At 52.7% G+C, this 26,531-nt stretch overlaps 1 protein-coding gene across 3 annotated transcripts; it reads left to right on the top strand.

Moving 5' to 3' along the window:
- Nucleotides 1-5,201: 5,201 nt before the first annotated feature.
- Nucleotides 5,202-16,040, top strand: CLXN (calaxin). Of its 3 annotated transcripts, none has more exons than XM_085021229.1 (6): nucleotides 5,202-6,264; nucleotides 9,230-9,388; nucleotides 10,092-10,196; nucleotides 10,786-10,937; nucleotides 11,192-11,296; nucleotides 13,520-16,040. In XM_085021229.1, exons 2-6 carry the CDS (start codon nucleotides 9,361-9,363, stop codon nucleotides 13,577-13,579), a joined length of 450 nt encoding a protein of 149 aa, XP_084877355.1. In that variant the 5' UTR covers nucleotides 5,202-6,264; nucleotides 9,230-9,360; the 3' UTR covers nucleotides 13,580-16,040. The 3 variants fall into 3 exon arrangements, with proteins under 3 accessions (XP_084877355.1, XP_020945075.1, XP_084877357.1); XM_021089416.2 differs by having other exon boundaries at nucleotides 5,202-5,356; XM_085021231.1 differs by having other exon boundaries at nucleotides 5,202-5,356; nucleotides 9,261-9,388.
- The last annotated feature ends 10,491 nt before the right edge of the window (nucleotides 16,041-26,531 follow it).

The following is a 26,531-nucleotide window of genomic DNA, read 5'->3' on the forward strand; positions in this document are numbered from 1 at the left end:
GGGCTATGGAAACAAGTGATGCAAAGGGCTGAGAAGGGTGGTCTCCCACGACCAGAAGGGACATTAAAGATGTGACTATAACGATCTCGGAGCAGCCCTAACATGTCTCCACTTATGCTGTTTGATCAACTCTATGTCAAGAACAAAAGGCTGTGAGTCTCCAAATAACAGAAATGCCAAAGAAAGTACATTCTCAAACGGCAGGTGGTAGTCAATAAGAAGACCATTTTGTTGAATAACTGTGAAGCTTTGACCAAAATGAAAAAACAAAATAAAAACCACTGAGTAAGACTATAGGTAGAAAACCAGATATGGAATGAAGTGAGTGAGTCATTTACAGGCAGAATACTTGAGTGAGGAATTTAATTCAAGGTGGACATCAGTAATGTAGTCAATTTTATAAAAATAGAGCCTTGAAATGTTAAGAAACTTAGCCAATGATTCACAATGAGGAGGATGTGATGTTGGGTCCCCTGCACTGATGCTCGCTGCTCAGAGCACTGTGGGGACTACAAACACTAAGGGCCAGGGTGAGCTCTGAGTTGCTGACTCTCCTTGAAGACAGGCATCCAGGTTTGCTGGTGTTTTCTGTGACGTGCAGCCCTCATCTACCAGAGAGATGCCTGTGCCACGACCAGTAGGGGGAGGGCTGGGTGAATAGTAAAAACGCAACAACCACGCGTGACAAACACAACAGGAAATGTGGGACAGACACAACTCCCTCGGCTGACACAGGGCATCTGTGAGAAATGCACAGCTGACACCACACATGATGGTGAACTACTGGGTGCATTCCCTCCAGTGCAGGAAACAAAGCAAGGGTTTCCGCTCTTACACTTCTCTTCAACATCATGCTGAACATGTAATGCAAAAGCGGGAACCCTTTCTTCATGCCCCGTGTTGGAGAGAAAGTGCCCAATATTTCACCATTAAAGGAAGATTGGAAAATAAGTAAAAATGTCTTTATTTGTAAAGAACATTAGCATTGCTATAGAAAATCTTAAATAATTATAAAAAAATCTAATAGAAGTAGTATATGAGTTTAGTATGGTCCCAGCATACAAAAGCAACATGCAAATATCAATTACATTTTATGTACTATCACATATTAAATATTGCTTTTATATTAGCATCAAAAATACTTATAAGTGGGAGTTCCCGTTGTGGCACATCAGAAACAAATCCAACTAGTATCCATGAAGATGCAGGTTCAATCCCTGACCTCGCTCAGTGGGTCGGGGATCTGGCGTTGCCGTGAGCTGTGGTACAGGTTGCAGACATGGCTTGGGTCCCACACTGCTGTGACTGTGGCACAGGGATAGCTCTGATTCAACCCCTAGCCTAGGGCCTTCCATAAGCCACACTCGCAGCCCTAAAAAACAAAACAAAACAAAACAAAAAAAACCCAAACTTATAAGTAAGTTCCCTCATGGATCAGCAGATTAAGGATCCAGTGTTGTAACTCCTGTGGCTCTGGTCCTATCCCTGGCCCAGGAACTTACACACACTGAGAGTATGGCAAAAAAAAAAAAAAAAAAAAAAAAAAAAAAAAAAACTTATGTAAAAATTGATGCTCAGCTATGTACACTTAAAACCTCAAAGCAATGCTGAGAAAAACTAACAAAGACCTAAAGAAATGGAGAGATATACCATATTCATGGATCAGAAAAAATCAATACCATGAAGACATCAGTTCTCCCCAAATTGCTACATAGATATGATGCAACCCCAATCAAAACCTCAGCACGACCTTTTTTGAGGACAAACTGACAAGCTTATTCTAAAACTCATATGAAATGAAATGCAAGCCAGGCAGGGGCAAATCTTTGAGAACCATGGAAACCACGCTTCCTGGCTTGGAGTTTTTCTCGCAGGCACTGAGAAGGCATTTCAACATTAAGCAGAAGGACGACATGACTGACCAGTGTTTTAGCTACATCACACTGAAATCCCATGAGCAGCTTCCCGGCAGATGCAGGAGCAGAGCATGGACTGGGTGGCAGTGAGCGTGTGCATTACCTACACCCTGAGAAGGTGGGTGAGAGGAAAGGGCAGAGCCGATGGGGTCCTGAAAAGGAGACATGGGGTCATGATGACAGTGACTTCCTTCTGGCTGTGCCTGAGCAGGAATGAGGAGATGGGCAGCCTCCTCTGGAGAGCATCTTCAGGAGGATGCAGGCTTCCAAGAAGAAAGATGGAGAGAAACTCTGTACACAGAAGGCAAGTTCAGCAAATGTTCACAGGTAAAAGGGGCTGTTGCACAGCTGATGGGGTTGGAGAGACTGGGGCTCAGGAAAGGAGGGGGGGTGGGGAAGCAGGAATGTGTGGAGGGAGGAGGCAACTCCAAGACGATGGAATGGGGAGTGTGGGTGGAAGGGCCTGGCCCAGGCAGCCTTTGATGTCCAGGAAGAACCAGGCTGGCCTGAGGATAAACCTGTGACCACACAGAGGATCAGGATCACTGCCAGGCGGTTGTCTCTCCCTCTGGCCCCCTCAGAAAGGGGTGGGTGCCTTGTCCCTTGGGCGGTTCTATGGACAGCACAGCAGCCAGAGCCAGGCTCGGGGCCATGACCGAACAGGCAGTGGGAAGATCCTGGCAGTGTCCTTTGGCTACAGTGGTCAGCTCTGTGAAGCCAGGAGGGTCAGCTGGTCCCCAGGTGAGAGTGAGAAAAGGAGGGACTGACTAATGGAGCTAGAAACTCTCCACAGACCTGCCTGTGGGGATGGGGTGAAGGGCAGACAGAGGCCCTGGGGGGAAGGCAGGGGGCAGCCCAGTGCTGCTGGAGGGGCTGAGGAGCAGCAGGGGAGAGAAAGTGGTGAGAGACCAGGTTGGCTAAAGTCACCCCAGAATGCTCACCACTGTCCCTACAGGATAGCACTGGTCCAACTCAAAGTAATTTATGCAGATAACTAAGCTTTATCTTTTCCTCTTATTAAAGTCCTTTCATAATAGATCTGTAAGTTACTTGGAAACCAACTCTATGATGTCATTTCCTACACAGCTTCCAAGGGCCTCCCTCATAAAATGTCCACACTAAGTGAAACAGTTTCTTCACCTTGAGAATCCCAGCTGTTTATCATGGTGAAAGTCCAGTGAATCGGGAGCCCAAGAGAAAACTGCTCTGCACACAGAATTTAGCATTGACAGCTCTCACAGTCACTTTCATGCACTTTGTACTCACAAAAGTAACCCCCTCGGGGCTGCGTGAACTTTGAGAAGTTCTGTGTTTCCAGCAGGGCCCAGATTAAGCAGTTTTTGATTATTCAATTGCTGACTGATTTGATCTGAGCTAACTGTTCAGGCTTAGTTGCCTCACTCAGAAAAGCCCTTGGGACAAAAACCTGCGTCTACTCTGCACAGGCCACAAAACCTACAAACAGAAATTACAACAGGCCTTGAGGTACGCTCAGCACACTCCTGCAGGCCCACGGCTCATTCTAAAGTCTGAATATACAAACCTGAAAACGTCCCAAGAATGCAGTGAACGCTCTGAAGTTTGCCAGTATGTTGACAAAACCCACCCCTAATAAATACCTGCCTCCCTGAGAAAGGTTTGCCAGACCTGCAGTGAGGCCAGAGCTCAGCCCATGCTCAGAGAAGTGACAGATGCCACCACGCCTCTGTGAAGATTTGGCTAAAAGGACAATATGGAGGAAAGACATGGTTGGTGGGGGAGCCCACCAAGGCTTCTCAGTAGGCTCGGGACTTTTGCTGGTAGATTTGACTTCTACCAGCCCTTCCTCGGCTTTTCCACTTTAAGGGAATGGGGCTGGGGGAGGGGGGGTAGGCCTGAAGCTTGTGAAGGAAGAACAGAGCCAGAGCTGCTGGCCCTGGTGCACAAGGACCTCGCAGTGTTTGTCTGCCGAGGCACCTGCCCATGAGGGACTCCCACCTGTGGTGTCCCTTTGGCGCACCTGGTAGGAGAGGAGGGGCTCACAGCTTCTCTTATTGACCAGTGACCACTAATCTTCAAGTTGCTTGTGTTTAGAAGGAGCCCTACAGCGGTTCACTAAAGGTTTGCCTCGGCTCTGTCATCTGACAGGAGTCACCCAGGTTTTGGGGTGAGTGTATGAGGTTGATCCCTCCCCCATTTGTTCCCTACAATCCCATCACTATCATTTCATATCAGTTAACTGTTCTCAGGGAATTTGCTTTAGGATCATACAGGTCCTGCCTTCACCAAGCATCCTCACCTTGATTTCAAACAGCATCCCAACCCTCCATTCAACAAACAAATGGAACATGGAAAGAAAGTCAAAAACCTCAGTTGGGTGTTAACGGTTGGCAGAATTTTTCTACTTTCAGTGTAACAATGACAGTACATGTACTATAAAATAACTTGCATTATTTTATAAAAGACAAATAACAATTTGTATCTCATTTCCGAGGCTCAACAAGTGACACGTTGCAGAATATTCTAGGTTTTGTGCTCAAGACGAAGCTAACCCATGTTTTTGCGGTCCTAATTCAAAGAGGGTGGGTGTCTCGTCTGTGTTCAGAACAGAAGGTCCTCTTAAAGATGTGAGGACTACCCTTTGTTTGCAGTCACAGAAACTGTCTTTCAAACAACTAAAGGATCCGTTTTACCGGGATATTTTCCAGGAAAGCAAGGTCAGGCTGTACCCCAAAGCTAGTGTCAGTTATCAACCTGCCTTCGTTTGGGAGGGTGCCTGTTTAACCAGCTTAAAAATCGCCAGGGGTTTTCTCCAGACTCCACTGACAGCCTCCACCCCCACCTCAAGAATGAATGAGGGGAAAACAAACAACTATTCCAAGTTCCTTTTGATCTCAATAACATCACCCAAAACTGGAAGGTAACTCCTTGCGGACTCCCACCTGACATCAGAGCAAAAGGACTGAGAGCAAGTCCCTCGCCCGCCCTTCTGCTTCTGCAGAGCAGTGGCCGCACGCACCAAAGATGAGACCTCGGGGACCCAGGGTGCGGTCAGGCATGGGGCTGTGAACCCGAACCAGCTACACCTGGAAAGTCAGCCCGGACGTCACAGTCAGAAAGCGGCCCCAGCGCCCCAGGCTGGCCCTCGCAGTTAGACTGAGCCGGCTCGGCAGCCAATCGACGGCCGCCCAGACGTTGCTATGGCCACGCCGCCTGTTAGGACTGTGCACTCCCCAACCCGGCAGCCAATCGGCGGTCGCCTATCCGTTGCCATGGCTACCCTGCTTGTTAGGGCCGCGCACGCGCAGTGGAGACCCGCCGGCAGCCCCAGGCTCAGGGCTCGCGAGGATCCCAACAGCCGCGCGTGGACGCCCGCCACAGCCCGGTTCCCCGAGCGCCAGGCATGAATCGCAAGAAGCTGCAGAAGCTGACGGAATCCTTAACTAAAGATTGCAAGCACTGTAAGTAAGAATCAAGTGTCGGATGGGCAGAGGCTCCTGGGCCAGGTCCATAATGCTAGTGTCCTGCCTGCAGAGCCTGAGGCGGAGCCCCCTCCACGCCCGACCCTGAGAAGTCTAGAAGGGAATCCCTGCATCAGCTCCTTGGGGGTGCCCCCCACGCCCACCCATGCCCATCCATGATCTTGAGCATTTCCAGGTACCCAGGCGTCTAGTTCATCACTCCCACACTTGGCACGCACTTGCTTCTCAAACCGTCCCTTAACATACCCTTACGTTATAGAAATGTGATTTATATGTAACTTGGAGACACAGGTAGTTTAAGCCTCAGACACAAGTGGAAAACAAGGACCCAAACCAAACAGACTCAAGAAAAGCAGAACCAACAGACACCTGCTTTCTAGCTCTTTGTAGAGCAAATCACCTGGCAAGGTCCATGTTCTGGAAATTACCAAGAGATCCATAGGGAAAAATGGTTGTTGGTGGCTGAGCATCTTTAGGAAAGATGGCCTGGAGCAGCAAGGAGCCTGTATCTCAGAGCAAGGAGATGTGCTTGGAAACCAAAGAGCTCAACAAAGCTACACACGGGGACCCCGCTTTCCAGCAAAGCAAAGGAGATGTGGCAGGTGGCAAGATGAACATCTACTAAAGTGTCTGCTCCCATCTCACACATATCCTGAAAAGTGGGTCCTAGAATTTCATAGGTAAATTTAGAATTATATTCAGACTGAAAAACAGAACCGTGCTTGGGCAAAGCAGCTTTGGCTATGGTTTAGACAAAGATCTTGTCCGAAGAGCAAGCTTTTAAGTTGTGTGCTGATTGCAAAACTACTGACCCCTTGGAAAAATAGAAACCATAATCCAAAGACCACTCCCACTGTGCAGAGAAGGAGTAACAAGCATGTTTTGAGGTAATTCTAGAGATTATGTGATCTGGTGCCTTCTAATCATACTTGGTGTCTAACATAATGAGTGGTAGGAAATGCTCTTAGGATGGTGCTGGGAAAAAAAAGTTATGGTTTGTATACGCATCTTAAATTTTTTTTTAAAAATCATCCCATAATTTAAGATGTTATGGTTATTATAATCTGATGAGAATTTTGGCCTTTTGTTTTTCTCAAAATACTTGCATTTCTGGGAAAAGGCCATATCTTAAAACATCTAGTAAATATTTTGAATAAACAATGCAGTAACTGCTGTACACAACACTGAATTTGATTTAGTCCCTTTTCAAGTGAGTTTGCGGTGTGTTGCAGATATTCTGTGACTATATTAAAAGATAAATGAAAACATGGCAAGAAAACCAGTCAACCTTTTGGTTTTTGTCATTACATAAAATGTTTAAAGTAAGCCTTGAGAACCGTGATGAGGAGTTCCCATTGTGGCGCAGCGGAAACGAATCCAACTAGTATTCACAAGGATGCGGGTTCGATCCCTGGCCTCGATCAGTGGGTCAGGGATCTGGCATTGCTGTGAGTTGTGGTGTAGGCCACAGCTGCAACTCTGATTCACCCCCTAGCCTGGGAACTTCCATATGCCGTGGGTGCAGCCCTTAAAAAAAAAAAAGAACTGTCATGATTACTAGTAAAATTCTACAGAAATAGTGACAGATCATGGACATTATAATAATTTCAAGTTTCTTTAAACAAGAAACTTTTTTCTAAAGTCAGATTTTCTTTTAGTTATGAGGTCACAAGCCAACCAGGATGAAATGGATAAATTTTGTAGGATCAGAGACTCTTAAGCAGTGGTCTAGTTAATCCACCAGGCTTCTATCAATCTAAAAAGACAAAGATCTTGTCCGAAGAGCAAGCTTTTAAGTTGTGTGCTGATTGCAAAACTACTGACCCCTTGGAAAAATAGAAGCCATAATCCAAAGACCACTCCCACTATGCAGAGAAGGAGTAACAAGCATGTTTTGAGGTACAAGCATGTTTTGTTTTGAGGTACAAGCATGTTTTGAGGTACAAGCATGTTTGTTTTGAGTAACAAGCATGTTTTGAATTTCATTTAGGGAAATTCAAGTATTGTATTCAGTATTGTATTCCTGAAGTTAAGAACATTTCATTCAGCAAGAGAATTTTTTTCTATGTAAAATTACCTATCTTGGATCCTTTAGATAATAAATTAAGCTAATATTCTTTCATTTTTAATTTGGCTAAGATGGAAAAATTGCTATTCAATATCCTCTCAGCTAGCATTTCATATACTACACAGACTGTGTCATTCTTCATGCAAGTCTTTTCTTTCCCAAGAAAGAAAAGCATCTCTTCATTTTTAGAGTTTTTAATTGTGATTAAATATGTATAACATAAAATTTGCCATTTAAACTGTTTTAAGAGTCCAGGTCTGTGGCATTAAGTGCATTCCTGCTGTGCGACCATCTCCACTGTCCATCTCCAGGACTTGTTCACCTTCCCAGCTGACACTCTGTCTCCACTGAGCTGTAACTTCCCCCTTTCCTCCCCTGGCCCCAGCCCCCACTATTCTCCTGTATGTCATATAAGTGATATCATATAATGTTGGTCCTTTTTGTCTGGCTCTTTCACTCAGCGTGATATCTTCACAATTCATGCCTGTTGTAGCAGGTGTCACAATTTCCTTCCTTTTTAAAGCTGAATCATACCCCTTGTGTGAATGGACCACATCTTGTTCATCCATCCACGGACACCCGGGTTGCTTCCAGCTTTTGCCTGTCGTGAATAATGCTGCCTTGAACATTGGCGTGCAAGTATCAGAGTCCCTGCTTTCAAGTCTTTGGGGTAAATACCCAGAAATGGAATCACTGGATCACGTAGAATTCTATGTTTAGCTTTTCGAGGCAGTGACATACCATTTTCTATGGCAAATAACAGTTCTTTTTAAGTTATAACATTTTTATTCTTTTCTGCTATTTATCACTTTATTTACTAAGTCATTTATTTTCCAAAGTTTTAAACATCTCTCTTAAATGTGGTGCCTAAACCAGAGGTCATCCTCAAGCCTGTCCGGCTGCAAGATGGAGTGTGACTCCTCTATTTCTTTGCTCTTCTTTTTTATGCCCATAGAATTCGTCCCTGTTTCATCTTGTTTTGAAATAAAATCTTCCAAGTCTTACACCTGTGCCTTGTTTTTAAACCACTTTTATCTTCTCAATGCCAGACACTAGCCCTTCCACCTCCACAGCTTGGGACACCCTTGGCTTCATGTATGCAAATACCACTCTTTACACAATTGTGTGAATGGCAAGTGTGCGTGTGTATGCACACCCTCTAGACAAAACGCCCATCCTCCAAGGCTGCTGGTCAGTTGCGTGTTAACTTTCACACTCCCCGCAAGAGCATAATGAGTGCTAGCATGAGCTTCAACCCTTGGTTGGGAAAGAGGTGATAAGTGGTGCTGATTTCTGAAACCTAGCTTAGGTGTCCAGAAGGTTCATGTGCAGTGAAGGTTGTTGCCTGGTTTGGGGGCCAGAGCAATGTTAAATTGTAAAGCTCGTGGAGGCCTATGATGGAAATGCTGGAAGCTCATGGGTGCTTGTGATGGAAATGCTGGAAAATTCCCGCCCATAGCATCGCATGCTGGCTTGGACCTGTGCCTCTACTGCCTGGTAAAGGTTAGAACCATACCTGCAGTCGCTGTTCAGGTGCCTGGACTAGTGTAATCTTCCTTTCCCTGAACGTGACCCAATGAACTCTGTCTGTTTGGGGAAAGACACTGCTCTGACCTTAGGGCGGTCTCAGCAACTCTCAGTTGCTTTGATGGGCGTGAATCTCACAATGGATGCCTGTAGACGGCCTGGCGCTGCTGTCTATAAACTCGCTCGTGCAGAGTTAAAGCTGGGAATTAAAGATGGATTAAATGCATGTTGTTATATCTGCATTTTTTCTTTCACAGTTAATAAATTTGAAGTAAAATGTCTTATCAGCCTTTTCTACAACTTGGTGGGGGATGTGACGGAGCGGCAGGGCGTGGTTGTCGGGCTCGACAGGAACGCCTTTCGGAACATCCTGCACGTGACGTTTGGGATGACGGATGACATGATCATGGACAGAGGTAGGAGGGCGGCCGTGTCCGGATGCCCAGGTCCAGCTGCAGCTGGAAAAAAAGACAGTTTGGAGTTTGGACATGGCCTTGGTAGGAAGCTTCACGTTCTTCGGTCCCAGTTCCACTTGAATGGAAGAGTTTAATCTTTGTACTCATAGGGAGGAGATAGCAACCACTCTGCTTGTGAATTTAAGAAGAGGACGAAGTCAAATCAGCAACTGAGTCTCCCTTACTTTATGTCAGAAAACCCCAACTCTTTCTATTGCTTCTTAGTAAATAGAATAATAAAACCCAGTTTTTAAGGGACATTGAAATTTCCTTACATCATCAAGAGCATTTCAGGGAAAATTGATTTAATCTTATCTGTCATGTAATAGCATTACTTCCCTTCAATATCAAAATAGAAAATCATATCTTTCATGTTCACAGATCAACATATTTAATATACCAATTTCTGTGTTAATTGTTGATTAGTCTATTTAGATATGCAGAATTTTCTGGCTCCCACAAAGTATGTAGGAAAAATGTAAACATGTAAGTGAAAGGGTTTTCCAGTGTTGTGATGTCTTAGTTTCCTCCTTTGGCAGATGAAAACGTTGGACCCTGCGGTTGTGAAGCTTTGCCTAGACTTTGAAAGTGAATACAGCCTGTGCAGACCCATGGAGGGAATAAAAATGCAGCTCAAGCGTCCTGTTCTGCTCTCTCCTTGCAGTGTTCCGCGGTTTTGATAAAGACAATGATGGCTGCGTAAGTGTCTCAGAGTGGGTTTACGGATTGTCGGTGTTTCTTCGAGGAACTTTGGAAGAAAAAATGAAATGTAAGAGGTCACGTTATGCTAGTGCTAGTGCTTTATGGTGAATATATCTCAAAACTGTAAATCAGTACCCTCCAGCCATGCCGGGGAGGTGGGCTTTGTTGTTTGGTTGGTGTGAATTCCTGTTAGCCTCTTGTACGAAACAGATTCAAGTCAATAAGAAGAGTTGACAAACTTAACAGAAAGGCAAGTCGGGAGCTTCTGAGAGGGAGCCCGTGCTGAGCCAGACCGCCAGGCTGTCTGTGCGTGCACACACGTAGGATTAGCTATTTAATGTTTTAGGTATTTCATGTCCTGACCTGTAATCTTAAAAGTAGGGAACATTAATTCTAGTTTCTGATGCTTGGTTAATTCCTGAATAGTTCCAAGTCTGTTTAAGCATCACATCTCGATGTTTCCTGAGAAGGACATGTTAGGCTGTCGCTCCCTGGCTTGCTCTTCACGGCTGAGAGCAGGGCGTGTCCGGGAGGCCAGTTGACTGTGGGAGGCGGTTGGCTGAGGCCTGGCAGCACCTTAGCCCCGGGGACCTTGAAAAGCAGCAGAGCCAACGCCCCCACGGATGGCGGCAAACCCGCACTGGTTGTTTTCAAAGATTGCTTTGAAGTGTTTGACTTGAACGGTGACGGCTTCATCTCCAAGGAGGAGATGGTCCACATGCTGAAGAACAGCCTCCTCAAGCAGCCGTCGGAGGAGGACCCGGACGAGGGCATCAAGGACCTGGTGGAGATCACGCTGAAGAAGATGGTGAGTGGCAGTTTCGGCCTGACGGTCAAAATCCACGGGCCAGGTACGGGACACAAGTGGGAATTCGGATCATAGGAGCTGTGGACTCCTCTTGGCGAAACAAAGCCCTTGACTCGTGCTCCCGTGCCAGGATATTCCTTTAGCCGCAGCAGTTTAGTCTCTTACTTCTCTGACGCCTTCCTCGTGTAGACACCTGAGAAGTGTGTCTGGCTCGAGAGCCTCTCACGCTAACCGCCACGTGGCTGCCGCCCTAGGACCACGACCACGACGGGAAGCTGTCGTTCCCAGACTACGAAGCAGCCGTGAGAGAAGAGGCTCTTCTGCTGGAGGCATTTGGACCGTGTCTGCCTGACCCAAAGGTAACGGGTGCCGCTCCGCTCAGCTCCGACCCACAGCCATGTGGGAGCAGCCCCCGGCCTTGGTCTGGTGGGGGGCTGGATCAATCACTGAAGCCCAGTGTGGGCCAGAAACAGAGACGAAAAGCCCAAGAGCTGCACTGCAGGCTTATGTGTCCCTGGAAAAGCCAACACAGAGGCCCAGCCATGTGGTAGCATCATTGCGCTAACAGTGCCTGAGCAGCACACCAGCCGCCAGCACTGCCCTAGGCTGGGCCCACATGGCTTCCTGTCATCCCAACAGCTCTGGGCAGTGGGTGGTGTTATATCCCCATTTCACAGGTGGGGAAACTGAGGCTTGGAGAGTTTAAGGAACTTGTCTGGGTTCACAGTGCGTGGTTGTGGAGCCCACGGGTGTGTGCCGTCAAGAAGGGCTCCAAATCGGCTGCAGGGAGAGACCGGTGAATGGCTGACAGGACAGGGAGGGCCCCCTGGGTCGTTAAGGATACAGTGGTCAGCCAGGTCCATCTGGGGAGGACCAGTCTAAGCAGAGGGATGGTGATGGCATAGCGGGCAAGGGGGTGACAAAGGAACCAGGTTAAAAGAACACCTGGTTTGGGATGATGACGAGGCTGGGGGCCCAGAGCGGCTGAGTCCCCCCAGAGCTCAGGACTGGACTGTCTTGAAGGTTACGAGGATTTGTTGGAGGGCTTTAAGCAGGGGGCGTGATGTCTACCCACCCCCTGCCTCCAGGCTGTACCTCCAGCTGTCTTTAACGTGCGGAGTAGACCATCCTACCGAAGCCCTGGCTCCCCCCAGGCTTGCCCCCACCTTACCCCACCCCCGTCTTCCCTGGCTCTGCAGAGGACACCCACACCCTGTCAGAAACCCAGGATCACCCTAACCTTCTCTCTGACAACACCGTTTGCTCCTCCTCCCCAGTAACCCGAGAATGAGCTCTTCTGCCACCAGCCTCTGTTGGTACCAGCCTCTGTCAAGCTGCTGTCATCAGTCCCCAAGCCTAGGTCACTAGCCTTCCTGCTTCCACTCTGGTCCCCTACTGACTTCTCCAGTGTCTGGTGTGATTAAAGACAGAAAACGCTCTGGTGCCCCCCCCCCAGGCTGTACCCCACCCACCCCGCAGGCTCTGAGGTCTCCCAGGGCCCCTCCTCCCTCCAGCCACAGCGCCTGCTCCCTCCTCTCTGGAACCTCCCAGCCCCCACCTGCCGCCCTGCCCTCACCAGAGCCCCTGTCCGGAGCACTTCCCCTCATGCAGTCTCTGCTCCGAGGCTGGTGACCATCTGAACTACTCTCTCCACCCCTGACCGGCTTCTTTGTCTTCACAGTCCCTGTCTTAGGTTATATTTACCCACTTAATTAGTGTCTGTCTAATACGTAGGTGTCGGCTCCCTAAGGGCAGGAACTTGGCTTTTTTCACCATATTTCCTCATATGTTGTGTGTAGCATGTAGTAAGTGCCTCATAAATATTGAGTGGATAGATGGATGGGTGGGTGGATGGTTGGATGAGTGGGTGGGTGGGTGGACAGAGAGGAAAAAAAACTCAGAAAGGCCTGGCACAGAGCCCTGGATCTCTGCCCTTCCGTCTGCTCAGGAACCCCATCGTTTACCCACATCCTCAACCTCTTCCGTCACTACTAGAACCCTCCCATCAGAATCTAAACAGTTCTAAACCCGTCCCATCTGACAGACCAAAGAGAAGGGGGGAAGGGAGGAAAGAAAGAAAGAAAAGGAGAGATCCCCCCACTCCACATGCTGCTCTCTTCTGTCCAGGGCCTGCCTTTCCTTAGCAGGTGTCTCAGAAGAATCTCCCACGTTTATGGCCCGTGACCAGCACTCCTCATCCACTCTTGAAACTGCCCTTGCCAAGCTCACCGCACCCTCCTCGCTAATAAATCCCAAGTGTTCAGCTCTTGGGTTCCTGTCTCACTTGACCTCATCCCTTCCCCAGCCCAGCCCTCCATCCAGCTTCCCCCTGGCCCAGCGCCTCCTGGCCACCCTGCAGCCCCGCCGCCATCGATGAGTCCTCCTGCAGTGAGCTGAACCCCCCGAGTTCTGGCCCAGAACACACCAGGGCTAGAGCAAAGGCGGCTTCTGTGAGTGGAGACCCCAGGCCACAAAGGACTCCTTGGCACCACCTGTCTCTTCAGACATCAGGGGACACACAGAGCTTTCTCCTTGGTACATTTTTGGAAATCTGTACTAATTTGAGCACTTTTTCTTTACAGAGCCAGAAAGAATTTGAAGCCCAAGTATTCAAAGACCCAAATGAATTTGGTGAGGTGTGAATTCCCAAATATCTTGCTGTCTCAAGTGAGTAAAAAAAAGAGGCGCGTGTGTGTTGTGAGTTTTTCCTGCTTAGCTCAGGAGGTGATGCTGAATTGTGTGTTTGGGGCGGGGTTGGCAGACATGCATCATTCACTTGGTGTAAGACGCAAGTCGAATAGATGAAGGCAAGAAGTTGCTGATGAGACGTGGTTGGGTGTGGTGGGCAGGTTAACCGCAGAGGGTGTGTCATCAGCTGGAGAACCTGCCATGCACGTAATGGCCAAGAGACGTCTGTGTGGATTCAGTGAGCACAGAAGTCACAGCACCATGAGTTGTCCTCTTCACGTCACAAGGATGCTGGACATGCGGTCAGCAGTCACAGAAGCCACTGAATTCACTCTGAGCAGCAAACAATCAGGATGGCTTCTGAAGGGCAATGGTTCTCCCTTTAGTGTCTGTCACCTCTCTGCTGGCTCTGCCGAGACCTGGGACATGGAGCCCCTGCTCCCACCATGTGTGTCACTGTTTGGGGCTTCTTAGCCTGTGCTCCCATCATCTGTGTTACAGTTTGGGGCTTCACCTGACAGCCTAGCTGTGGGGCATCTGAGGCCCAGCCAGCATCCAGGACAGGCACCATGCATGGAGAGTACAAAGCCTACAAGGCAAACCCGCCTCTGGGGAGGGACGGGGGCTCTCCCCTGGGTCAGATGGCTGGGGCCTGGCCAGGCTTTCAGCTGCCCTCTGGGGTCATCCTGAACACAGAGCCCATTCCGTTCGGTTCCGGGTGCCCCCCCTGCCCTGCGCCTGGGTGCACCCCTACCTGGGACCTCCTTGTGCAGCCCCTCACGCAGGCCCGCATCCCACTGTGCCCACCAACCAGGAGCTCCCATCTGCTTCCGCTGTCCAGCAGGTGCCCATAGGCACCAGGCCTGGTTCTGCCCCTGCAGCCACCATCTTCTCCTGGGAGACTCTCCAGAGCACACTGAGGGCCCCGTATGGTCTCTCTTGTGTCCACACATGAACTCTTAGAGGCTGCACAAGACACTAAATCTTCTGTTACTGCACGTGCTTCATTAGGCTTAAGCAAAAGAATACGTTGTGTGAAAAATTAATGCAGTCCAAGTATTTTCCTAACATTTTAGATTCCTGGATAGGTAGACTTTGGTCTAATTTTTCTATCTGGAGTAGGTATAAAAAATGCAACACAATATGCTTTTAAATTTTTTGTACACACCCACTGCATGTGTAAATTCTCTGGCCAGGGATTGAACCTGTACCACAGTCGCAACCAGAGCTACTGCAGTGACAATGGTGGATCCTTAACCCACTCAGCCACACAGAAACTCCTGCTTTTACTTTTTTGGTTGTATTATTCTTCTCTCTCTTTTTTTTTTTTTTCTTTTTTGGCCACACCTATGGCATATTGGAAATTCCTGGGCCAAGGATTGAACCCTTGCCACCTCAGAGATAACACCGGATCTTTAACCTGCTTCACCACCGTGGGATTGAATTTTTCTGATTCCAAATAATACAGAATCACTGAAAAATAGTTCAGAAATTTAAGAAATTAAATATTAATATTCCAGTATAGGCTCATCCAGGCTTTCTTAGGCCCTCGTAAGTGGACCTGTGTTCATGCACCGCGCATACTTGTGTTTCGCAGGTGATCTGCTGGCACTGCTCTTCATAAGCAGTTTTTTAATGAATCACCATCTACCTGGCACTCTTTTCCGGTCAGTAAATACTTGCCGGGAGCTGGGCTTCTGAGCCCCCCACCGTTCACAGCTGTTTGTTCCCACATTCTTGCTGTTATAGCTCGTGCCCCAAATGAACTGTCCTCACAGATAACCTTCTACACGCGCGTCACCGCTTTCCTACCGCGGTAACTTTGTACAAGCAGGAAGACCGAGCTTCGTCATTTTGGGATTTCTAGAGCGTTACCAGGTGCCCTCCGGGAAGGTCTTCTGGGCTGAACAGACCCCTGTCCTGTGGTGCACGGTCTCTTTTTTCCTTTTTATCTTTTTAGGGCCGCACCTGCGGCATATGGAGGTTCCCAGGCTAGGGGTCAAATCAGAGCCACAGCTGCCAGCCTACACCAGAGCCACAGCCACACCAGACACTTAACCCACTGAGTGAGGCCAGGGATCAAACCAGTGTCCTCATGGAGACCATTCAGGTTTATTACTTCTGAGCCACGACGGGAACTGCCTGCATGGTCTTTAAACTTCTTCGTCAGCATGGTGGGTCATAACTAACCGTGATTTTCATTTATGTAAAGAACTCATTTTAGGAGTTCCCCTGTGGCTGAGTGGGTTAAATCACTGTGGCAGCTTGGGAGCTGCTGTGGCTCAGGTTCAATCCCTGGCCCAAGAACTTCTGCAGGCCACGGGCATGCCAAAAACAAAACAAGAGAACTAATTGTTATACATCTGAACCTAAACTTCTTATTGTAGGTTGAGTAAAAAATGACTTCCATTTGAACAACCGTCTTCTATTACTTGACTTTATTTAAGACTAAAAAACCTTTTTAAAACTTCTCAATAATTTCGGTGACCCTGAGGATGACGTGAGCATGTGACAGAGGAAGTCAGGAGCTTCCTCGGCATAACAGGCCCCGATCATTTCCTTCTGCTGCCGCCTGAGCTTTCCAGATTCTCTCAGTCATGGCTGGGGTGGCTCATACATGATCGCTCAGCACTGAGAACCCCTGGTCGTCATAGCGGGTCACCCAAGCCTGTCCTCTGGCTCTAAGCCCTCCGCTGGCCTGGCTGCTTCCGGGTCCCCAGGTACACCTGCTTTGCTGGGGGCGGGGTGAGGACGGGGTGGGGGGAGGGGCAGTTCCAGTTTGGAGGGTTGAGCAGACCCTTCCTCCCTCAGCTGCTCAGAGCGGGGCTTCCCTTCTCCCCTCGCCCTGGGCCCTCTGGGGGCTGCGTGGCCCCCCACAACACAGAGAGATTCTGTGTTTGGGAAACAAGCACTTTTTTAACTACAGGATTTAGAAACTACCACTGAAAACTGGTAGTCCTGCATTCTTAACCTGCAAATATCTTTGGGAACAAGATTGCACTTGTAAGAAGCCAAGCCTGCAATTGCTCACATCATAAAATCATCCCAGACATTCCCAAGTCCTGCTCGGCGCTGAGCCGGGAGGGTCTGCACGCCAGCGGGTCCCCCGCCCTCACCTCTTGGATGCGGGCTCTGTGCCTCTGCCATCACCTCCACTGCCCGGTTCCCTGTGATGCCCCCCGCCCACCGTCCCCGTGATGTCATTCTGAATGGAAAGAGATTCTTTTAGGGAATTCCAACCAAATGTGCTTTGAAACCAGGAAGGCGGCATGTCCAGGGAATAGCCCCTTGGCACATCTGTCTTTCCTTACCATTTTCTTCTCTCCACCTGGGTAATCCCCTGACTCCCCCAGGGTCACATGGAGACCCTGTAATAGATATATAATAAGTACACGTGCCAGCCCCATGTTAGTGAGGACCCAGTCACCTGTAGGGTCGGATGGTCAGGCCATGTGCAGAAAGGGCGAAAGTTGTGAGTGTGTGTGCACGTGTGTATGTGTGTTCTGTGTGTGGGTACTTCGTATGTGCACTGTGCATATGCATGTGTGTATGTGTGTGTGTGTGTGCATGCGTGCATACACCCTCGCGGCCTCTGCTCAGAGACTTTGGAGAAGCATCTCCTGAGGTGTCCTGGCCTCAGGCTTTCTGACAGGCAGGGGTCCCAGGAGGTGGGCAGGGCCGGCTCCTCAGAGAGAGGACAAGGATTGGTTCCTGGGCCATCTCGGATGGCATCAGAAAGATTCCATCTGGAGAAGCAGGTGCCAAGGAAAAGAGGCTGTGCAACCCACAGCCAACACGAGAAGTGGTGACATGGCCTCGCCAGGTGCCAGGCACAGCCCAGACCCCATGGAGTGGCAGTGAAGCACAGGTCCCGCTCTGACAGCCCCTTACTGTCCTGGACATCACAGGGCCTCGAGGGTCAGTGGACTGGGGAGTCTGCCTCAGTGTGATGTTTTGTGAACTGGGTGACCAGAGCATCTACCACCCACTGAGAGTGAAAGGCGCAGCCACAGCTATGTCAGGACAGTGGGGCCGGCTGCCCCAGCAAGCAGGGCTGTGGTTACCCTACTCACAGGCTGTGAGCTACTCCCCAAGTCGTTTCATGTAAAATAGGAAAAACCCAACTCAGCCTCCATCTCATGGAGTTTTTGTAGGATGGATAAGGAAGAGCCTAGGAAGCCATTACGCAAAGTCTGGTACCAATACAGGTTACTGGAGGTGACTGATGATAACCTGAGTGTCTGGGCACCGTGCCCTCGCCAGGAGCTCGGGGTGATGAGTAAAGAGGAACGGGGCACTGCCTGGGACAGTCGGCTCGGGGTGTCCCTGTGGTCAGACGTGGATGCTGCCGAAGTGCCTGCGCAGAGGAAGGGGAAGGCATCTCTAGAAATAGCTTTGAGAATCTAATGCATGTAGAGGAATGAATTCCTGGAAACCAGGATAAAATGCCAGTGGAAACATCATGAATTTTCATGACTGTTACACTCCCGGAGTCTGTTTTAGTGAAATCGCCCCGCTGCTAAATCGCGTGCGCGCTTGTGCACACACACATCACCCTGGTCACAGCCTCAGCTTCAGCCACATACGGCAGTCTGTCCTGGGGGAGGCACGTTCGAGCACCTTGAACTGCCTCTCCTCCCGTCAGGACCCCATTAGTCCTGAAGCGGTCGGCACGTCCTGCCAACATCTATGTTCCCGACAAACCACACTCAAGGCTTAATGCGTGTGCTACGCTGGCTCCAGCATGCTGAAATGCTGCAGAGGACCTGACAGGATACAAGGTTTGCAGGAAAGCACAGGGTCTAAAAGCCCACTGAGGCAACTTGAGCTTGCATCCTGGTCACGTGAGCCCCTGCCAGCCAAGTGCACCCTTTGGTCAGCTCGTCATGTCCTTCAGTTGGACAGTGTGGATTTGACAAAGTGCAAAACAGGCTTATTGCCTCTTCAAATTCTGAAAATGACTTGGTGCTGATTTTGACTCATATAATAGCCCAGAAGCCTTGGGAAGCAGCGTCAACCATCAGCTGGAAGTGGGGGCACACCTTCCACCAGGACCCTGAAAACCGCCCTGTTCAGATTATGAGTGATACCTGCCCTCCAAGTCCAGCATCCCCAGATCAAGGCCAGGTGACAGGCAGGAGTCCACTGTCACACTGTCCACCTGCAGGGGGCACACAGCCCAGGGGAAGTGGCGGTTCCCCTAGAAAGGAGGGGGAGAGGAGACGGAGGGAAGGGAAGAGGGGGAGGGATGGGGGAACATTTCTGAATGGGGCACAGTTTTCACGCATGAATTTTAAGAAAACAGAGGAAAGACTGAGAGTTAAGGGGCGTCCCTCCCCCGCCAGGTCGGGCAGGAAACCCTGGTGGTGCAAGAGGCTCGGGGTGACTGCAGGAGGAGACGCCCGCAGGCGGGCAGAGCAGGATGTGGAGCAGGCCAGGGCCTGCACCCCAGCGCCAGGTATGCGGCCCGGAGGAAGGCGCGCCCACGGCAGGTGCAGGGAGCCAGTGCCCACGGCCCCAGAAGAGGGAGGCCTGCAGGTGCGGTCGGGGCACGTCCTGGGCTGCAGAGCCACGCGTCCTCCAGAGTCGCTGTGCTGCCTGCAGTGTGGGTGCAGGGGAGGGCGGCGCTGGGTCCACCACGCTGGTGGCTCTGGCGACACCTGGGGGGACAGCTCCAGAAGTGGGGTGGGGGCAGGGAGGCTGAGCCCCATGAGGGCCTGGGCTCCTCTCTGCAAGGGCCACACTGGACACTCAACATGCCCTCCTGGCTGCAGCCCTGCTCCCTCTGTCCACCTGGCCACCCTGGCACAGGCCTGGGCATCAGGCTTAGCGCTCGGAGCCCAGAGCCCCCAGCTGCTCCTGAGTCCCCTTGGCAGCTCCAGGCGCGGGCACGGCTCACACTCACCACCAGGATGGGACTCAGGCTTTGTTGAGGGACCACTCAGCCCCTCTCCTGACCTGTAATCAGAGGCAGTTTTGCAAATAAGCAATTAAGTGTTCAGCCGGAAACAGGAGGGAGAACAGCAGCCCTGCGACCTTGGCTGAGCAGAGGCGCGGCCCTTCGTGGGGCCTTAGCCTCCAGGGAGGGGACGAGGGGATGAGGCACCTTAACCTCTCAGAGAGTGAATGTTGCCCTAAGGTGAGGAATTGCTCTCAGCTGGAGGTGGGGCCCGGGGAAGGCGCAGCAGCGGGAAAGAGGTGAGTGTGAACAGGGTGGCAGGAGCAGTGGGGCCTTCAAACCCCTGGAGCCGGAGCCGCGCAGCTCAGGGCCCAGGTGTCCACTGCACCAGGGAGGCCCAGGAAAGGGGCGGGGTAGGGGAGGGAAGCAGGGAGAGGGAGCGGGAGGGGGAAGGGGAGGGGTGGGCCCTCCGCTCATCACAGGCCAGATGCCCTGGGGGCCACCAGTAGGGGAGGCCTGCCCCTTTGTTGGGTCCTCCCTGACTCCTGGTGGGCAGGCAGCACCTGGGCAGTTAGGCAGGGGGCATCGTGGGGGCGAGGGGATGGGTGACGGGCTGTGTCCCCTTGAGGTGCCTGCACCCTGTCCGCCCCGCCTGCCCTGCATTCCTGGCGTCTGCAGTGCACCTGTCGGGACCTGCTGCTGCGGGGGAGGGAGGAATGCAAGGGATCCCTTCAGGTGCCGAGGGGGGGCAGTTACAGAAAATCAGAATCAGGGTCAATTCCAGGACCCCAGGACCCTTTGCTCCTGGAGCACCTGGGGGTGCAGCCCTTTGTCTGGGCTGGGGGGTGGGAGGGGCGGGCAGGTGCTCCACAGCCCCCAGAGCAGCTGTTAACCCCTGAGCTAGAGGGGCCCTGAGCCTCTGCTCTGCCAGCCCCCAGCCCCCAGGGTCAGCAAACACACCTCGGGTCCGGCCAAGAGCAGGGCTCCAGAGTGCCCAGTCCTGGAGGGGTCGGGGGGGTGGGGAGGCAGCTCTGCGGGTGCCCAGCTCTCTGGGCCTCACTCCACATGGCACTGCCCCAGGGTGCGAGGTTGCAGGAGGCAGTGGGGAGGTGGGGGGGGATTCTGGAGGACACCAGTCAAGGGACAGACATCTGTCCAGGTTAGCCCCACACTCAGGAAGGCAGACAATTTCCCAGCCAGGTCTGGTGCGTCAGCTGTATTCAGGGCCTTGGACCCACATGCCCTGGGGCCCCAGAGGGGTTGGGAAGATGGATGCTCCCTGGGCTCCCAGCAGGCAGACCCCATCTGCAGGAGCCCGGCCTGCAGGCCTGATGGCCTGGACCTCCAGGGATGGACAGCCCAGGTAGGGGTTGGAATCTTTAGGACAAGAGAGAAAATACCTTTCCCCCAAAGGGCACAGCCCATGGTGACAAGGTGACATGGTATCACATGTTCCTGCCCCGGAGCTGATCTGATCACCTGGACTCACCCCCACGGGTGGCCCCTGACTCCCTCCTCAGCACACAGGTGACATCCAGGGACACCCTCGCACTTGCCCTTGACCTCCGACTTCACCACTGCTCAGCGGGTCAAAGCAACCTGTCCCCAGTGTAAGTTGTGGGGTGTGTCTCTGCGTGTGTCTGCCTGTCTTTGCATGTGTATGTATGTGTGTAGGAATGTCTGCAAACACGTGCATGGGCGCTCACACCAGCAGCTTCCTCCCTCTGACGCTCAGGCCCTCGGCCTCGGCCCCACCTGCTGTGCCCTCACCTGAGGTCCTGCGCTGGAGCCTCCAGGCGAGAGCAGTGTCCCTCCTGCCTCCCTCACTGTCCCCTTTGGATCCGACAGCTGTGCCTCTCTGCCTTGGCTCGGTCTCCAGCCGAGGGGGCATGGACGCAGGTAGGGAGCGGGCCCTCCCGGGTGTGAAGGTGGCCGCACCTTCGGGGACGTCAGCGACCTCAGAGACCTCAGAGAGGATGAGAAGCAAAACCCATGCGGCGAGGCTCAGAAGCTGGACGGCGTGTCCGGCGCTGGTCCTCGGCTCCTCTGCATGGAAGAAGAGTGAACAGACTCAGAGGTGCTGGCGTGGGGACAGCTGTCCCCCAGCCCATGGGGACAAGAGCTAGGCGAATGGTGTGGGGGAGGTGGAGGCAGAGAGCTGAGGGCAGGGAACAGGAAGGACAGCAGGGCCTCGGCCGCGTTGGGGCCACCAGGAGATGCTTCACTGGACGTGAGGGGTCGGCGGTGCACAGGCTCTGGAACCACAGACTCAGGGACTTGGGGCCCCCAGCGGGTCCCTGCAGCCCATCCCGGGTGGGGGCTTTGCTCCCAGGGCAGGGGATAAGCAGGCATGGGCTTATGCCTCCCTCCAGCAACCACGGAGAGACAGGAGGCAGCCAGATGAGCACAGAGCCCTTCAGCACTGGGTGGTGCCCAGGTGCCCAGGCTTCAGCGAGGATGAGCTTGTGCTGGTCATAGGGACGTAACCCCTCTGTCCAGAAGGTGAATCCACCCACACTCGGCGGCCACAGAGCGTCTGCATGGCCGCCTGAGCAGCCACAGCTCAGAGAGTCCCGGGCCACATGCGCTCATTCCACGCCATCCCACAGTGACACACAGGGCGTGGGGGTCTCAGCCTTTGTGCCTGGACACCATGGACATGGTGAGGACTTTACAAAAACGTCACACCCGGCAAAAGAAATCATGCATTTGACCAAGAGAAGTGAAAACTAAGGTTTGGTTCATTCGCACAGAGTCCTAGAAGGTTAGCAACACAGGGGGAGGGCAGTCAGCCCGAGGAGAACCTCATTTTATATACAAAGAAATTCGTTTGAAAGGAGACCTTTATGGCAGCCAGAGGACTGCCCTGGAGGATGAGCAGGCAGCAGGCTTGTGACGCCAGGGGGGTGTGGGTGTGACGCCAAGGTCGGTGTGATGTCAGGCCCCCCCCAAACCCAGGTGTGACCACAGGGGGCCAGGCTTGCCCTCCAGGGCCTGCCCGCCCTGTGTCTCCCCGTGGCCTGCCAGCTGCATGAGCAACCACAGACGAGGACTTGTGCACAGAGACACCCTAGAGGCCCCTCCGTGTGTCCACACATCCCCATCTGTCCCGAGCTCAGTACCGCCTGCGTCCTAGCCATCTGCCACTCGCTGTGTCCTCCTGCTGCCATTGAATCCCAAGGGAACCACTGCTCTGCAAGACTCACATCCTTGTGTTGACTTTAAACCCCCCTGTCCACTCACCCACCCTGCCCATGTGCCCTCTCTCACACTCACACATGCACACATACACACACACACACACACACACACACACACACACAGGAGCACACATACACACATGCACTTGCCACTCACACACACACACAGGGTCCCGAGTTCCAGGCAAGAGGACGTTTGGAGCCCACCCTGTCCCCCGACACCCCCACGGCCCCCACCGCTCATCACCACCACACCACGGCCAGTGTCCCTCGGTCCTCAGGAAACAGAGCTTGAAGGAAACACAAAGGCCTATGTGGAAAATTCCAATAAAGCAAGAAACAAGATTTTCCACTCCCTCCATGGCGAGCCCTTTGAGCACTTCAGTCGCTGCTGAGGTCAGAAAAGCTGGTGGTGTGGACTCGGCCATCCGTAGAAAGCCTTCTGCCATGCTATCGCTGGGAGAGAAGCACGAACACAGAGGCCCCGCAGTCAAGCCCTGGGGGCCAGTGGGATGGTGGGCGGCGCTCCGAGAGGCAGGAGCCTCAGCAGATGGCCCAGCTCCCACCTGTGCAGTCTGAGCGGCATGCTGTCCCTTGTTTCTCAGCATCCCTGAGCCGGCCCACTCTGAACACACCCATCCCTGTGGTCCCTTAGGGCTGGAAACCACGACCGCGATGTTTAAGGTCCAGGAGCAAAGAGAACTTGATTTTACAAAGAGCTTGTGTGTTGGTTCTGACAGGGAAGGACCACCAGCCATGCCCTCCAGGTACCTTCCCACCATCACAGACCCCTGTTCCCCCCGCCCCCTCCCTCTCGTCCAGGGTGTTGTGCAGTTGGAGCCCACAGCATCGTCATCAGTTTGCTTCTTGAAAAACCACAGTCAGCAAAGGATTGACATGCAGCAGACGGCCGAAGGGAGGTTGCTGTGGGCTGTGTGGATGGGAGGCAGAGGGTGGAGCCGCCCCCACCTCACCGCCAGGTGGGGCAGGAAACCCTGGTGGTGCAAGAGGCTCGGGGTGACTGCAGGAGGAGACGCCCGCAGGCAGGCAGAGCAGGATGTGGAGCAGGCCAGGGCCTGCTCCCCAGTGCCAGGTATGCGGCCCGGAGGAAGGCGCGCCCACGGCAGGTGCAGGGAGCCAGTGCCCACGGCCCCAGAAGAGGGAGGCCTGCAGGTGCGGTCGGGGCACGTCCTGGGCTGCAGAGCCACGCGTCCTCCAGAGTCGCTGTGCTGCCTGCAGTGTGGGTGCAGGGGAGGGCGGCGCTGGGTCCGCCACGCTGGTGGCTCTGGTGACACCTGGGGGGACAGCTCCAGAAGTGGGGTGGGGGCAGGGAGGCTGAGCCCCATGAGGGCCTGGGCCCCTCTCTGCAAGGGCCACACTGGACACTCCTGGCTGCAGCCCAGCTCCCTCTGTCCACCTGGCCACCCTGGCACAGGCCTGGGCATCAGGCTTAGCGCTCGGAGCCCAGAGCCCCCAGCTGCTCCTGAGTCCCCTTGGCATCTCCAGGCGCGGGCATGGCTCGCACCCACCGTCAAGATGGGTCTCTGGGGGAGCTCTCCTCCCTCTGCTGTGACATCAGAGACCAGGCAGGGACCCCTGTTTCCACCCCAGGCTCTGATCCAGCCCTCCCCTTCCTCCGAAGGCCTCCATCCCCAGAGAGGAGTTAACACTTCCCTCAGTCAGGCTCTGAGAAAGCAGGAGACAGCGTGAACTGAGGGACCAAAACCTACAAGGTACCATCATCCCATCACTGCAGCCTTGCTGTTTACTAAATAGCCTCGGTGGCCCGGGAGGGAACTGAGGTCTTAGCACAGCCTCCACGGGGGACGCTGCACCCGGCCAGCCTCACACTGCCCTGCGCAAAGTCTCTGCAGTTTTCAGCTTATTTGCTTGATGGCTGCTTTCATTCTACAGGAATGTAAGTCCGTGAAGGCATAGATCTCGCCACTCTTAGTCACTCTTGTCCTCCGCGGCCTTGCACAGAACTGGGGCTTAGTAAACACTTGCTGAATGAATCAGTGGTGAATCCCAAGGCGGGTGCTGTTGGAAAACCTCTTGCCGTGTGGGTTTGGGTGCTCAAGGGAACTCCAGTTCCTGGGGAGCTGTTGGGACACCACTATGGGCCCAACACGAGAAGGCATGGCCTGTTTATGCTGTTTACCAGAGGAAATCAAGAAGGGGCCTCGCAGACAAAAAGCAGTTAGCCAGGGACACTTGCATTCCTGGAAACTTCCCGAGACGCATATGTTTTTGCCAGAGAAGACGGGAGGCAAATTCTACGCCTTTGCTTCCAGTCTGCAGTGTAAGTGCACTGCACAGAATCTGTCTTCAAAAGATAGACAAGAAAATGGACTCTCCCTGAAGTGCATGGTGAGTTTGATTGACGTTAAATAAGATTATTCCATTGATAAGGTTGGAAGGGCTTTGGCAGTCTCTGCTGAGAAACTGACATCACGAGGAGCTGTGCAAGTGAACTTCAGCTATTTCCTGCTTCCTAAGATGAGGCCCTGGAGGCTGGGGACCACAGGGGTTCCGCTAGGACCCCCTCCACTGCAGATGGGGACCGCAGGGTTCCACTAGGGCCTCCTCCCACTGGCCTTCAGGAGTGGTACTTGTAAGTAACATTTAGGACTTCAGGACTCACAGGTTTTTAGCGCACTAGCCACAAAACCCTAACTTGTACCAGATGGAATGTGCAGCTCGACAGGATAAGAAAGCCCATGGTAGAAGCTTCACGTCCCTTCCCGGGCAGTTACGTCTTACATTTTCAGAAACGAGCAACCTCTGTGGCCATTAAAGAGCAGCCCAGTGTTTCCAAGATGTGGCCCGGACGGGGGCCTCCACTGTGAAGGCTACACGGGGAGGCGCCTGAGGACAAGATCACAGCGTTGGCTCGAAACACCACCGTTTCGTAGAACAAATGAAGTCCACATGCAACTGTGTCAGAGGGTGGGCGGCCACTGAAAGAGGTCTGGCTCAAGTGCAGACAACACAACGCGGAGGCCAGCCCAAGACCAGGCTTCCTGACGCGACCCCTCGGCCCCGGGCACGCAGGGCTTCCCAAAAGCTGCAGTTCTGGGCCTGAAAGACGCTTTGAAAACGGGTGCCACCATCATCAGGTTTGTTTTCGGGGAGCAGGGCAAGCTTCTGTTTGCTCTGGTGCAAAGGCTTAGCAATTCAGACACGGCCGTTGGTTCCCAGGCGGCCAAGAGGACACCAGCTGTTACAAAGCATCCTGGCCAGTCACAGGGACTTCAACAGCAATGGCAGCTCCTGCCGGGAGTGTCCCCACACATCCAGGACGCAGAGCCGAGTTGCTGCAGACTTGGGGAAGAGGATGGAGAGGCTCCTGTGGATGAGGCAGAGCCCCTGCAGGGCAGGGAGACGGGGTGGTCCCAGCCTCTTGCAGACCAGCAGCTGCCTTCGGACACAGAACTGATGCCTGGATCTTGCTGCAAACCTGCAAGGCTGAAAGGAAACCATTCATTCGACTGGAGAACAAGATGTACCCAGAAACCCATCCAACTTCTCACCACCACCACCAGGAAAACACACAGAGGAGGAGCTGGATGGTGTGGTTACCCGGGCGAGAGCTGAGTGCAGGGAGCAGGCAGCAGCCTGCCTGAGTTCTTCCCTCCACCCGCCCACCCAGCCCGGGGGAGCAGCCAGGAAGGCGCACAGCGCTGTGGGGGTTCAAAGGCCATGAAGCCGGCTTCACCACAAGCAGGAGCAAAAGCACGGGGAGCTGGCGGAGTCCATGTGGAGCGCTGGACGGGCCGACCTTCTCTCCACATCAACTCGGCCAGG

This window comes from Sus scrofa, chromosome 4 (assembly GCF_054392235.1).
Source record: "Sus scrofa isolate SSC_HxYL_T2T_F1_AM1 chromosome 4, Sscrofa_HxYL_maternal_Yorkshire_Landrace_v2.0, whole genome shotgun sequence".
Lineage (NCBI taxonomy): Eukaryota > Metazoa > Chordata > Mammalia > Artiodactyla > Suidae > Sus > Sus scrofa.